Below are 12177 nucleotides of genomic sequence, written 5' to 3' on the forward strand. Positions count from 1 at the left end.
CAGGCAGGGTACATGGGGTAAACAAGATGGTACGACAGGGAGTTTCAGGAAGGAAAACAGGGAATTTGAAAGAGGTGGGTTTGGGGTGGATTAGCGGGGGTAAAAAAGATCGTATTTTTGATGGGGGAAGATATGAGATGGTGGTGAACAGCTGTTTTGAAGACCTGGAGGGAAGAATGGGATTGAAGAGAGTGTGAGAGTTTGTTCCAAAGGCAGGAAAAAAAGAGGAATGAAAGAGTGAAGGTGAGCAGCGAATCTTGATCTTGCCAGTTTCACCAGAAGGGTTTTTTCGGTGGACCTTGAGCACCCTGCAGAAATGTAGGGGGGACAGATCACAGAGAGAGCAGTGGGGGGGGGGGGCAAGGCCGAAGAGGAGATGGTAGAAGCCAGAAAGACCACCGACCTGCCTCTGGTGAGAGAGTGAGAGATGCAAAGACTTGGCTTCATCTTGGGAGATACCAATGATCCCAAAAGCTTTGGTTTCCACAGTGTGAAGTCAAGCTATGTGAGAGGCAGGAGCACCACTCAGAGGGGAGAGCAGTTCTCCATCAGACTGTGGATGAAAGCATTGCAAGTGGTGAGAAGCTCAGGTGTGCTAACGAAGGACTTTGCACGATGTAGGATGCCCAGTCGGCGACTGGCTTTGGAAGCCAGGTTGGAGATGTGGGTTTCCCAGGAATGATCGTGGCAGACAGTGAGACCCAAAAGCTTGATGAAAGGACTTCTTCAAGGGGATTGTTGAGAAAGTGGATTGGGGGGGGATCCAGACGGACCTTTTGGAGAGACATGGTGAGGGTGTGAGATTTGTCAGGATTGAAAGACTTTTCTCTTTCTTCACTTCTCTCTCTATGGAATTCTTTCAGTTAAGGCCTGGCCTCGATGAAGACTATATATAGTCCATGATTGGAGCCTTCAAAAAAAAATTAAAAATCAAAGTCTCAGAATAAATTGGCTGAAGTAACAAGATTTAGTCAGTTAGTCCAGGGTGAAATGGAGTCAAAGATAAACTGGCCTTTTACTGAGTTGATCCAGTTGACTGCTTTTAAGTTTTATAATGGTGGACATGCTGCTGTTGGAAAGCATACCAATTTCTTTCTGAAGTCTCACATTCACCCAATAACTTGTATAATGGAACAAACTGAACAATGCACAGACCAATTCCCAGTGTGATAAGAACTATTTACCAACAATACTGATAAGGAAAAAATATATATTTAAAAAAAAATGCAATCTTCTTCTGTACATTTGTGAATTGGTGTTCATGGCAACAGATACAACTGTATTAACATGATTGAGACTCCTGAGTCAAGGGGAAGGATTCACCTTGATGCCAGAACCCCAAAGTTTTTACTTTTATTCAAAATTCAGGCTCATGGACAAGCAAAGTGACAGAGTAAAAGACATCACTTACTATTGAGTAAGGAGACAACGTCCAAGCACAAAAAAAATGGGAAGAACAAACAAGGATGAGGAAAGGTAGGAAATATTGCTGCCTGCAAATAGATGGGGAGGGAAAGAGGAGGGTTATCAATGTAGCAAAGATAAAGGGTAGGAGTAGCAGATAGCTCGAGTTGGTGTTGCCGCCAATATGAAGCCATGGAAGGAAAGGTATAACACAACAATCTGAAGAAGTTGATTTCACAAGCAGGAGAACAACAACAAAGGAGTGGAGATGAATAGTAAGCTTGGATTTTGGGAGTTTTCTCCACTCCAACCAAGCTATTGATGAAACAAACACTCTGCCCTCAGGGAGGATTAGAACAGTGGATTTTAAATAGACATGCATAGATTATTAACATGCAATAAAAGTGTAAAATACTTTAAAAAAAATAAAATAATTTTTGAAGAAAAAACCCCAAAACAAAACAAAGCAATTCCAGATTTCATCCACTCACCTGACAAAAGCTTCCACGTGTGGTTTGGACTCACAAAAATTCTTTCCTCCAACTTCCTGACAATGTACAGCTACGAATAGTGGCTTCTGCACCCGTACGACCTTGGGGAAGATGAGAAATAACCAGGCTTGAGCCACAACGTGAGTAAAAGTACAATAAACAAACAAACAGGAATATTAAATTTAAAAACACCAACATTCCTCAATATCAAGTAATAAAAGTACTTCAAAGGCCAATGCATGTTAAATACCCAAAAAATAAATAAACGAGTAAAGAAGGCACACGTATCACACCAACACTGTGGCTTGTATCAGTAAACACTTCTGATGAAAATGAATATTAGACAGTCTTTTTCCTCTCCATAATGTCAAAATAAAAGGTTTCCATTAAAAGCCAGTGCCTCTTCATTTCAATGAGAAGTTGAAATCTTTTAAAATGTATACTAGTATGACCTAATGTAAAATATACATTTCTACATTGCCCGGGATTTCGGCAAGTGTATTATCACACGGTGTCCTGGCAAAAGAGAGCAGGACATTTAATGTCCACCAATGGTAATATTGTTGTGGGGCCGGGTCTCGGTGGCAAACACGATGGCAAGGGGGAGCAGTAGAGTCGGCTCCACCAAACACACCGGAATTTAGGTCGTGACCCTCGGATAAGTCCAAAGGTACAGGTCCCTTACAGGACTATGAATCGCCAATAATTCTACCGTGTGAAGTAGGGTTAATTGCAAACTTCAATATACCGAAGTATCCACGCAGCAAAGCTTCCGGGGAATTCACACCCTCGGCAGGCCTCGAGCGGAATGAGCCGTTACCGTGCTCGAACCGTGCGTAACCTGAGAGGATGGTTACCAAGGCCCGTCGGTCCAAATATACAACTACGGCAACGGCCTTCCCAATCCCCAATACGCACCGTGGCAAACCAATAGCAGAAATGACAAAGAACAAGCTGGTACATTGAACAAGAGGGGAATTTATTAACAATAATTGGGGAACGGAGGGAGCATGTAAGGGCAGAGTTATCCGACTAAGCAATGCAAATAATGTACAACAAAAGCACTTAATTCTACTTAGAGAAGGGCCAACACTCAGACACGCACCCAAAGAAATGGACCCCGTCGGGTCTTTTATTGCCCCCTTCAGCTCCGAGGGAAGACGAGCTGAGGGGAGAGAACGTGCTGGCTACCTGGCCGAGTTCACGTGGCTCGACGTCCACATCTTCCCGGAGCTCCAGTCGCCAAAAGCACGGACCAGGGCAGCCAAACCCAGAGGAGGCGAGACAATGTGGTCTCCCTTGATGAGATGGTCGACAGCTATCGCCACGATCCACAATCCTCCAGAACGCACTCTTGTCGCCAACCACTCACTGGCTTTGGATGCCAGGTTGGAAATGTCTGAATTGAAATGTCCTTTCCCACAAGAAATGTCTCACACACTATGACAGGCTTCTTGGCAAACGCCACGATCTCTGTCTCTCAACGCTGGTCCCGACAACCACACTCCTCCTCTTTAGGAGGGAGGGGCTTCTTCGCCTGGCCACTCGCCTCCTAATTGGTCGGACCCATCACGCGATTCCCTGGCCCTCTCCCATTGGACAGGCCCACGGTAGGTGGGGCAACTCCCACCCTTCTGGGTGGAGTCCTGATCGGAGGCGTTTGTAGCTCTGCCTACCTCCTCACCTCCGACCACGCGTGTAATGGCAATGGTGTTGAGTGGGGGACAGGGTGGGTGAGACGCCCACTCCTTGCCGATTGGCCAAAGAGGGACGCCATGCCCATGTTAAACTCCGCCCACGCATGCGCTCGCTCGCCGGCGAGCAAAGAGCGTGGACAATGCCAAAAGCAGAGAGTTGTTGGGGATCGTTGGTTGGGACGTAAAATACTAACGATAAAATAACTCCGCAATGCACGTACAATTAATCACCCATTAAACCAAGGGACGGGACCCCGACTTGAAACACATACTTACCGATAGAACTGATCTAGAAGGACTCTGGCTGTTGTGTGCGATGGGTTTCTAGATTCGCAACAATATAAAAACTGTTTAATTTGGTGTAACTAGCCATCAAAACTAAGAAAACTGCACGGAGGAGAACAGAAGAGCACACTCAAAGTACCTGAGGTTTCATCAAGAAGAAGAAAAAAAAATAGCTTGCTTCAAATGATAAGCAAGGTCATGGAATGCATCATTGCAGTCGACATCAAATCCATTCTTTTCTCCAATAGCCTGATGTCAAATAAGTTCCATTTCAGACATGGTCATTCTACCTTGGACATGCTGCTTCTACTCTCCCAACAATGGATTGAGGCTCTCAAGTTCAGAGGTGAGATCAGGCCATCTCTCTGGATATACAGTATCTCGAACATTTGATACAGCCTGGAACCCCACCTTAATCTCCAAACTCTGCTTATGGTATCCAAGACCACCTCCACTCACATCAGTCTGTAGCTCTTAATTGGATCCTCTCATCTCATCTCCCTTTCAAGGATGGAGCGCCCCAAGGAATGTCTTAAACCCAGTCTTGTTCCTCATCTTCATTAAAAATCTAATTACCAACAAAATCCTACCCCATCTCTAAACTGACAATTCCACCTTCTGCCATATCATTTCTCATCATGCAGACATGCAGCAAGCAGCCTCCACCTTTCTCCAGACCTTGACGGATTCAGAAAATGGGAAAACACTTCCAACTATAATGGCACTCGATAGTGCACACTCCACCACACAATGTCTGATCCACAAGAACATATCAGTCCCAATACATTTTTGAAATATCATGCTATATTGCTACGGATTTGGAAACCTTTCGCACACAAACAGCCAGAGTCTCTGTAGTTCAGTTATTTCGATAAGTATGTGTATAGTTAGAATCCATCCCCTATGTCTAATGGGAATTTCGTGTGCGCTGTGAGTTATTTTATAGTCAGGTTTTATACATCTACAACAACAACAACAACAGCGTCACCATCCCTCACTCAACCCGGTCGCCATTGCCCACGTGTTTTTGGCTGAAGGCATGGGCGGAGCTTCCATCACCTCAGATCGAGGCTCCGCCCCGAGGAAGGGCATGGAACGTTTCCTCCAGCCAATGAGCGAAGGGTGAGCATCGCACACGCACCCCAGCCAATGGGAGGCCAGCGTGCCAAAAGCTACTACGGAGCCTCTTCGGGGGGCGGGCCTCCGAGATTCCTCGACACCCCCCCCAGAGATGCACCATCCAATCGGCAGGCGAGTGGCGAAAGAAGAAATCGCTCAGACCTCAAGAAAGGGGTTGAAAAAAGACGAGAGGACTGCAGACAGTGGTGGTCGTGGTTTGAGCGGTCTGCGGTCCATTGGAGGGCAAGTCTGGTGACCGAGCAATCAGGGTCGTGGACTTCGGGTTGTGGGTTTGAGTCCCACTGTGGTGGTTTGGAGTGGGTGTGACCGCTTGAGGCGGGAAGGTACCCGACAAGGCCCTGGTCCCCCAGCTGAACTATCCTCCTCGGTGGGAGGACCGAATAAAGACCCACGGGGTCCATTTTCGTGTGTGTGTGTGCGTGCGCGTGTGCGTGTGCGTGTGCGTGTGCGTGTGCGTGTGCGTGTGCGTGTGCGTGTGCGTCGTCTGTAAGTAGAAACTGTTAAGTGCCTGTGTTCCTTGTAAATTGTATTTATTTTATTCGTGATAACTCTGCTCTGCGTCTCCTTCCCTATTGTAAAATAAATCCCCTGTTAAATGTTCCAGTTTGTTGGCTGTCTTTTCTACCATTGGCCCAGCACGGTGCGGGCTTGAGAAGGAGTAAGGCCGTTTGGGCCGGTAAGTTGTCATTTGGACCGATGGATCTTGGTAATCCCCGCTCAGTTTACACCCGGATCGGGTTCGGTAAACGGCCCGTTCCGCCTGAGGTCTGTCGAGGGTGTGACTTCCCTGGCAATTTGACGACGTGGGTATTTAGGGATATTGAAATTTGGCTATTAACCCTACCCCACGCCGTCAGAGAATTGGCGATCACAGTCCTTAAGTTACCCGTGACCTTCGGAGTTGTCTGAGAGTCACGACCTAAATTCCGGGTGTTCGGTGGGAGACGGCTCTACTGCTCCACCTGTCGGCCGTTTATCGCCACCAACAATATATCGTTTTTGGCCCCATCTCTCAATGGTGAAAAATCACTTTCACAATTAAATAATTCTTGTATCCAGATCGAGATTCGGATCTTCAACAAAATCAAATCAATTCTTTCTCGTCACACACCCAACATGTCCACCAAGTTTCGTCCGAATCAGTCCACAAACTTTTGACATGTCACGTTATATATCGTTTTTCGAAACATCTCTCAATGGTGAAGAATCACTTTAAAAATCATCGAAGCCGGATCCGGATCCGGATCCCGATCTTCACCAAAATATTTTCAGTTCATCCTTATCTCACTCCCAGCCTGTCCACCAAATTTAATCTGGATCAATCCCCAACTTTTTTGAGATATCCTGCACACAAACAAACAAACAAAGACAAAAAGGGGTGAAAACATAACCTCCTTCACCTTCAGCGGTAGAGGTAATAAGTCTTTTAACCCAGGTAAATGTATCCTACTTCACAAAAAGTATGTTCCTTTCTGCATTTCAGCAATTTAGCTGGATTGTCTAATACTCTAATGGCAGTACAATAATAATAATAATAATAACATGAACCAGTCCAAACTAACTTTAGCCAATATATTCTTCCTGAGTAAAAGATCTGCAATGATAAAAACAAGAGCAGCACAATGCCGATTATGAATATCGATGCAAATTGTGTCGAAATACATTCATTTATCATCTACTATCACAATAGTGTGCATTATTTCATAGGCTGTAAACATTACTTAAACCAAAGATAAAAATCATTATATTTTCAGCCCAAGACAAAAGTTGAAAGTTCAAAAGTCCACTTTATATTCACATTTACTGTAAATTAAAGAACAAAAAACCTAATATTTTAGTCCGAATAAATAATATAATTTTTTCAATTAAAGTCCAGTCTCCATATGAATCCAGGCAGTTGGCAAAGTGTGCAAAGCTATTCCTGAAGCAAGTGTGTTTTACCAAGTCATTAAGGCAGTAGTTCAGCAAGATTGGGAAAGCAAGATATAATAAATTGTGCATTTTAAAGATCTAATTACCAAACTTGGCAAAGTTAACTAGTGCTGTGTGAACCGAGGTCCCAAGTTACGCTTCCGAGCCGAGTCCTAGTTAAGGTAGGTTTGGCAACTCAGAAAACTCAGATATTCACTTGTCACATGAAATGAAGTAATTGCAGAATTTCGCACGTGTGAAATAGAAATGTCGGATGTGCTACAGAATGGTCATTTTGTTTCACTTTGTGAGTTTCAAAGCAAAGAGCTACCATAATCAGGCACTGGAACTGTTACCCTGGGCTTGATTGGTCAATGCGAGTCACGCTTCATGAGAATAAGAATTGAAAAACAATATCAAACAGCATGCCTGCAGAGATAACACGCCTTGTCTACTTTCATGGCATCAAGTCGACAGCAATATATTTTCGTAATGAACTTCATCATCGAGATAAGCTGATGCTTACGGGTTTAATCAAAAGACAGCATGTTGCACTTCACAAACGTATTCAATGCCCATCTGTGTGTGTCATCGAGGATGTAAAGTGAAGTACAAACACACAAAACGAGTGATTTTATAACAGTTGTTTTTTGTGTGCCCCTTCCATGCCCTTCTGAAGGCCTCCTGCTTTGGTGGAATAATAAAAGTTTCCATTCGAACCACTGCATGTTAAATTGTATTACATACTAGCAGGGATACCCGTGCTCCGCACAGGAATCCCGTGGATGTTGGCGGGTCTGAAGGAGTATATATGTCGCGGTTAATTGTAAAATTGTAGAGGCTGCCACACATACACTTTTAATAGTGTGGATACAATATTCACAACATAGAAATCGAATCCGATCGTGTTTATATACCGCACAGCATTTATTAATATTCGCAACATAGAAATCAAACCCGATCGTGTTTATACACCGCACAGCATTTATTAATATTCGCAACATAGAAGTCAAACCCGATCGTGTTTATACACCGCACAGCATTTAATAGCGAACGTAGTGAGCTTCATAATCAACGCGTGCACATGAGAGAATAGAAAACAACAACAACAACACAATACCCTGGCAATTTGGAATCCGTGTCGTTGGCCATGACCCTTTTGCTTCTGGTTTTTGTCATGGGAAATGATGCGTCCCTGGAGATAAAGGCATCGTCGGAGACATGAAAGACCCAAATATCAGACATGGTGTACATTTCCTCCACTGATTTTAATAAAGATAACTCCCGCATCATCAAAAAATAATTTTTAATCGTGATTTACATTATTTGATCACTGATCCCAAAGTGACGTAAAAACGTTATACAGTAACAATAAAAATGGTTTTTATAACCATGGTTATAACAATAATGAACAAAGAAAATGTTAATAAAATATGATTTGCAGATGATTATTATATCATTATTCGGTATAATATACATACGGTCATTTTTGCAAGTGTGTCGAATGCATGTCATAATTCGGAAACCGGGAAGTCGGAAGTCATTGTCTTCAATTGACTGTAGCATTATTTTTTCATTCTATTGCAAATGGCGTTGGCCCCATGTCAATCGGCTGAACTTGAAAAATGAACGTTACGAAATCAGGTGATGACATCATAATTCGGAAACCGGAAGCCGGAAGTACAATTCTTTTGCATAGGGACACTCCCGGGTACATGTTCTGTCAGCATGTGAAGTTTGGTGAGGATCAGTCCAGTACTTTTCGCGTGCATAGGTGACAGAGAAACACACACAGACAGACACACTTTCAACTTTATATATGTATAGATATACATATACAGGGTAGCCTGAAAGTCACTTTACCCTTCCCAGTGAAGCATTGTTCTTGAATTATTTTAATATACAGGTTTTATTGTGCAGTACTTACAATAATTAATTTATCATTGTATCTGTATGTGTTCCACCATTCTTCTGAGTCAGTGTTTCCGCATACCATAGCGGGCGAGGGCAGTGCGAGAAATTTATCAGGGGTAAAGTAACTTTCGGGCTACCCTGTATATATATATATATATATATATATATATATATATATATATATATATATATATATATATATATATATATAACCATTAGCGCTTCTTCGTCAAACTCAGAAAGATGCGTATGAAACGGGAAGCTTTACGATAAAACGAACAAATTTTTGTGGCAAATTTATTATTACTTTTCCAACACTACCATTTGTATTATTCGACAACAGCAAAGCCCTTTAGCATGAAGCATGGTGGAGAAATTCAGATCCTTTTATAAGTAGATTATCGGATGAAATGAATGGAGATAAACTTTGCACTATCAAGTGCAAACCGAGGTTCAAAAGTTGGATTCACAACTATCAAATACATTTTTTTAAATCGCTATAATTTCCTGCACAGACATCATTGGATTGTAACACAAGCAGCGCTGTGACCAGCTGTAGCTGTCAACGCAGCTTAGATTGAGGCTATGCATCACATATATGATCAATTTACAGAAGCTTGATTCTAGCTCTTTCACGAGCCTCAATCATAAAAAAACAATAAAATAAAAAAATTGCTCACTTATCCGAGTTCCAAGCTGATCCAGGAACCGGCAAATTTTTGGCAAAATTACCAAGCCAGACCAGAACCGAATTTTTGTTAACGAGTCCTTGGATGAGTATGAACAACACTGGGAAAGTGGACCTCTTGTACATAGAGCTTTATTGGGAGAAATAAAAATAAATGAAACGAGAGCTGCATCAAGTACATGATGAAAAGCAGAATAAACTTGAACAGTAGTTGGGAGAGCACATACCTCAGCAAGGCTGAACAGTTTACGTGTTGTATCACACCGATAGGCCTGATCTGCATCTGCACCAAAATTTAAATCAGTGTTCTCGTCACACATCCAAACTGTCCACCTAGTTTTGTCCAAATCCAGCCATCACCTTTTCATACATTGTGCTGTATATTGTTTTTGGTCCCATTCCTCAATGGTGAAGAATCACATTAAAAATATGTATAAATAATAATAATAATAATAATTCTCACATCCGGATCTCAACCTGGATCTTCACCAAAATCGAATAAATTAATCCTAGTCACGAACCCAACCTATCCACCAAATTTCGTTTGAATCCATCAATAACATTTTGAGACATCATGCTCAAAGACAGACAGACAAACAAGATGGGTGGAAACATAACCTCCGTCCACCTTTGCTGACGGAAGTTAAAGTTGTATTGAACTGTGTGTGGGAAGGAGTGGCAACACCCTTATGTATTTGTGCTTATACAGACGTGACGATATTTGTGCAGTACTTTGTGAATGAGCATACATGGGCCACTGTACAACGGATGCAGAGTAGATGCCCTGTGTGCTACATGGGTCCAGTTTCCATTCCCTCCCTCCACTCAAACCTCGTATTATATTACTTAATAAGAAGTCTATTCAGAGTTGGTCTTGAAGCACACGCAGTGATAAGTCATTTTTGGTTTTGCATGGGCATGCTTCTGCCCATCCTGTTAAGAGCATGGGCAAGGTCGGAAAGCAGGGGAGCAGACGGGCAGACGAGTCTGATCTTTGTGAGTGTTGTGGAGGAGTGAAGAGACCAGTTGGCGAACGGCAGAGATTGGCTCCAGTTTCGGTCTTTGCATGACCCACATGCTTTAGACTGCTCCCAAGAACTCCCAGATGCGGCGCGGGAGATCACCACCAGGACTCATGAGACACCATTTATTTTCATTATTTATTCCTCACTCCCCACCCCTTCCAAGTGGATCAAGCCATCTCAATACATTTCTGAGCATCTCAGCCAAATGAATTAATATAGGGCTGTTTCTCACACCCTCGCTTGATGATTCAGGCTTGTCTCACGTGGCAAAGATGTGCACAATTTCCATTAAACACTCACATTAACACGTATGGAAAACCCGACTCGTAATAGTATACGAGAATTATGATTACTCATCAAAATCAACCTTTTACTGCACATTCACAAATCACTTACATTTACACAGAGATTACAACATGCAACTCATGTTGTGTTCTTTGACTCCAACTTAAACCCGTTTGCAAGAAATCATGATGTCTTCCTTTCAGAAACAAAGTGGCTCAAAGGAATGCATGCAACAATCCCTTACCTCAAAAAACTCTTGCAGCCAGTTCTTCTGCAGTTGCTCTGGCTGCAAAGAGGAACAAGACGAAGAACAATGTTGAAATCAAGAGGTAAAGCAGTGACAGGTGGACAACAAAACAAAACACAAAGGGAGACAAAAATTGTTGTTGTTGTCGTTATGATTTTTTTTTATTTTTTTAAACTTGTCAAACATCAAGCAAAACAAAAAAAAAAAAAAATGTGCAAATGGGAAGGAATCGAGTAAGGAGATGAAAGTAAATAAACTCCCATGGAATAAACTTCAGGTAAAAGGAGTTAGAAAAATGGCTTTTTAGAACAGGATTACAGGATTTTGACAGAATGAAGCAAAATGACAAAATAAAAATCAAAGGAGTGTTCCATTAGCAAATAGATCATCGCGACGACACGAGTCCCGACATGCATAGAGGAATAACCGGTCTGTGAATGCACAGGACGAACCCAACATTATTTGCTCAAGGCACTGGCAACCGAGTGCACAGCAATGATTGTTATCACAATGGCGTCAGACACTCACAACCTAAACCACCATGGCCGAAATAACAATCACATCCTTCCCAAAGGAAGGGATCGTCAAATGCAGTCGCTTCGCTCCCGGGTTCAGGCGACAGCAACCCTATTGCGATCTATACCGAAGGAACGCCTTCGGCGAGTCAACGCATCACCGAAGATGATGCATCAACATCAATGTGGAGGCCTGGTGTTGGCTTTACGGTCAAAGTGGCTGGGTCATGATCCTAGGGTCTTGAGTTTTAGCAACACCAGGTAGGGGTGACACCAGACTTTAAGGAACACCAGCCGCGTCGGGCTGTTGAAGCAACACCAGGTAGGGGTGACTCAGCCCGTAATCCTTCCGATGTCGGCAAAATGAGTACCAGTGTGCTGGTAACAGGGGGTGGTGCATCAGCAGCACAGCTGGGACCCCAGAAAATGATGCAGCCAAGCAGCCATAGGCTGAAAATGAAAATAAACTAGCATCTGTTGAAGACAAGTCTTCGATATCCCCCGCCATAGTAAATGAGGACAAGTAGCAAAAGGCACCAGTTCAATTTATTATTGATGTGTGTACCCAATTTCAT

General features: G+C 43.0%; 1 protein-coding gene across 6 annotated transcripts in view; it reads right to left on the reverse strand.

The window, feature by feature from the left end:
* The window catches only part of INPP5A (inositol polyphosphate-5-phosphatase A), a 215471-nt gene that overhangs the window by 196909 nt on the left and 6385 nt on the right, over positions 1–12177 (reverse strand). For 4 of the 6 annotated variants that reach the window (XM_085888389.1, XM_085888383.1, XM_085888369.1 and 1 more), the window contains exons 1-3: positions 9758–9865; positions 8049–8123; positions 1896–1996 (exon numbers count right to left, since the gene is read on the reverse strand). In XM_085888389.1, coding sequence (XP_085744515.1) covers positions 1896–1996; positions 8049–8123; positions 9758–9850 — 269 coding nt within the window. In that variant the 5' untranslated portion in view covers positions 9851–9865. Of the gene's footprint in view, positions 1–1411; positions 1494–1895; positions 1997–8048; positions 8124–9757; positions 9866–11084; positions 11127–12177 lie in introns of those variants that run through there. The other 2 variants (XM_085888406.1, XM_085888374.1) reach the window with 2 other exon arrangements.

This window comes from Eptatretus burgeri, chromosome 1, assembly GCF_056783735.1.
Source record: "Eptatretus burgeri isolate ZD-2024b chromosome 1, Ebu_testis_v1, whole genome shotgun sequence".
Taxonomy (NCBI): Eukaryota; Metazoa; Chordata; class Myxini; order Myxiniformes; family Myxinidae; genus Eptatretus; species Eptatretus burgeri.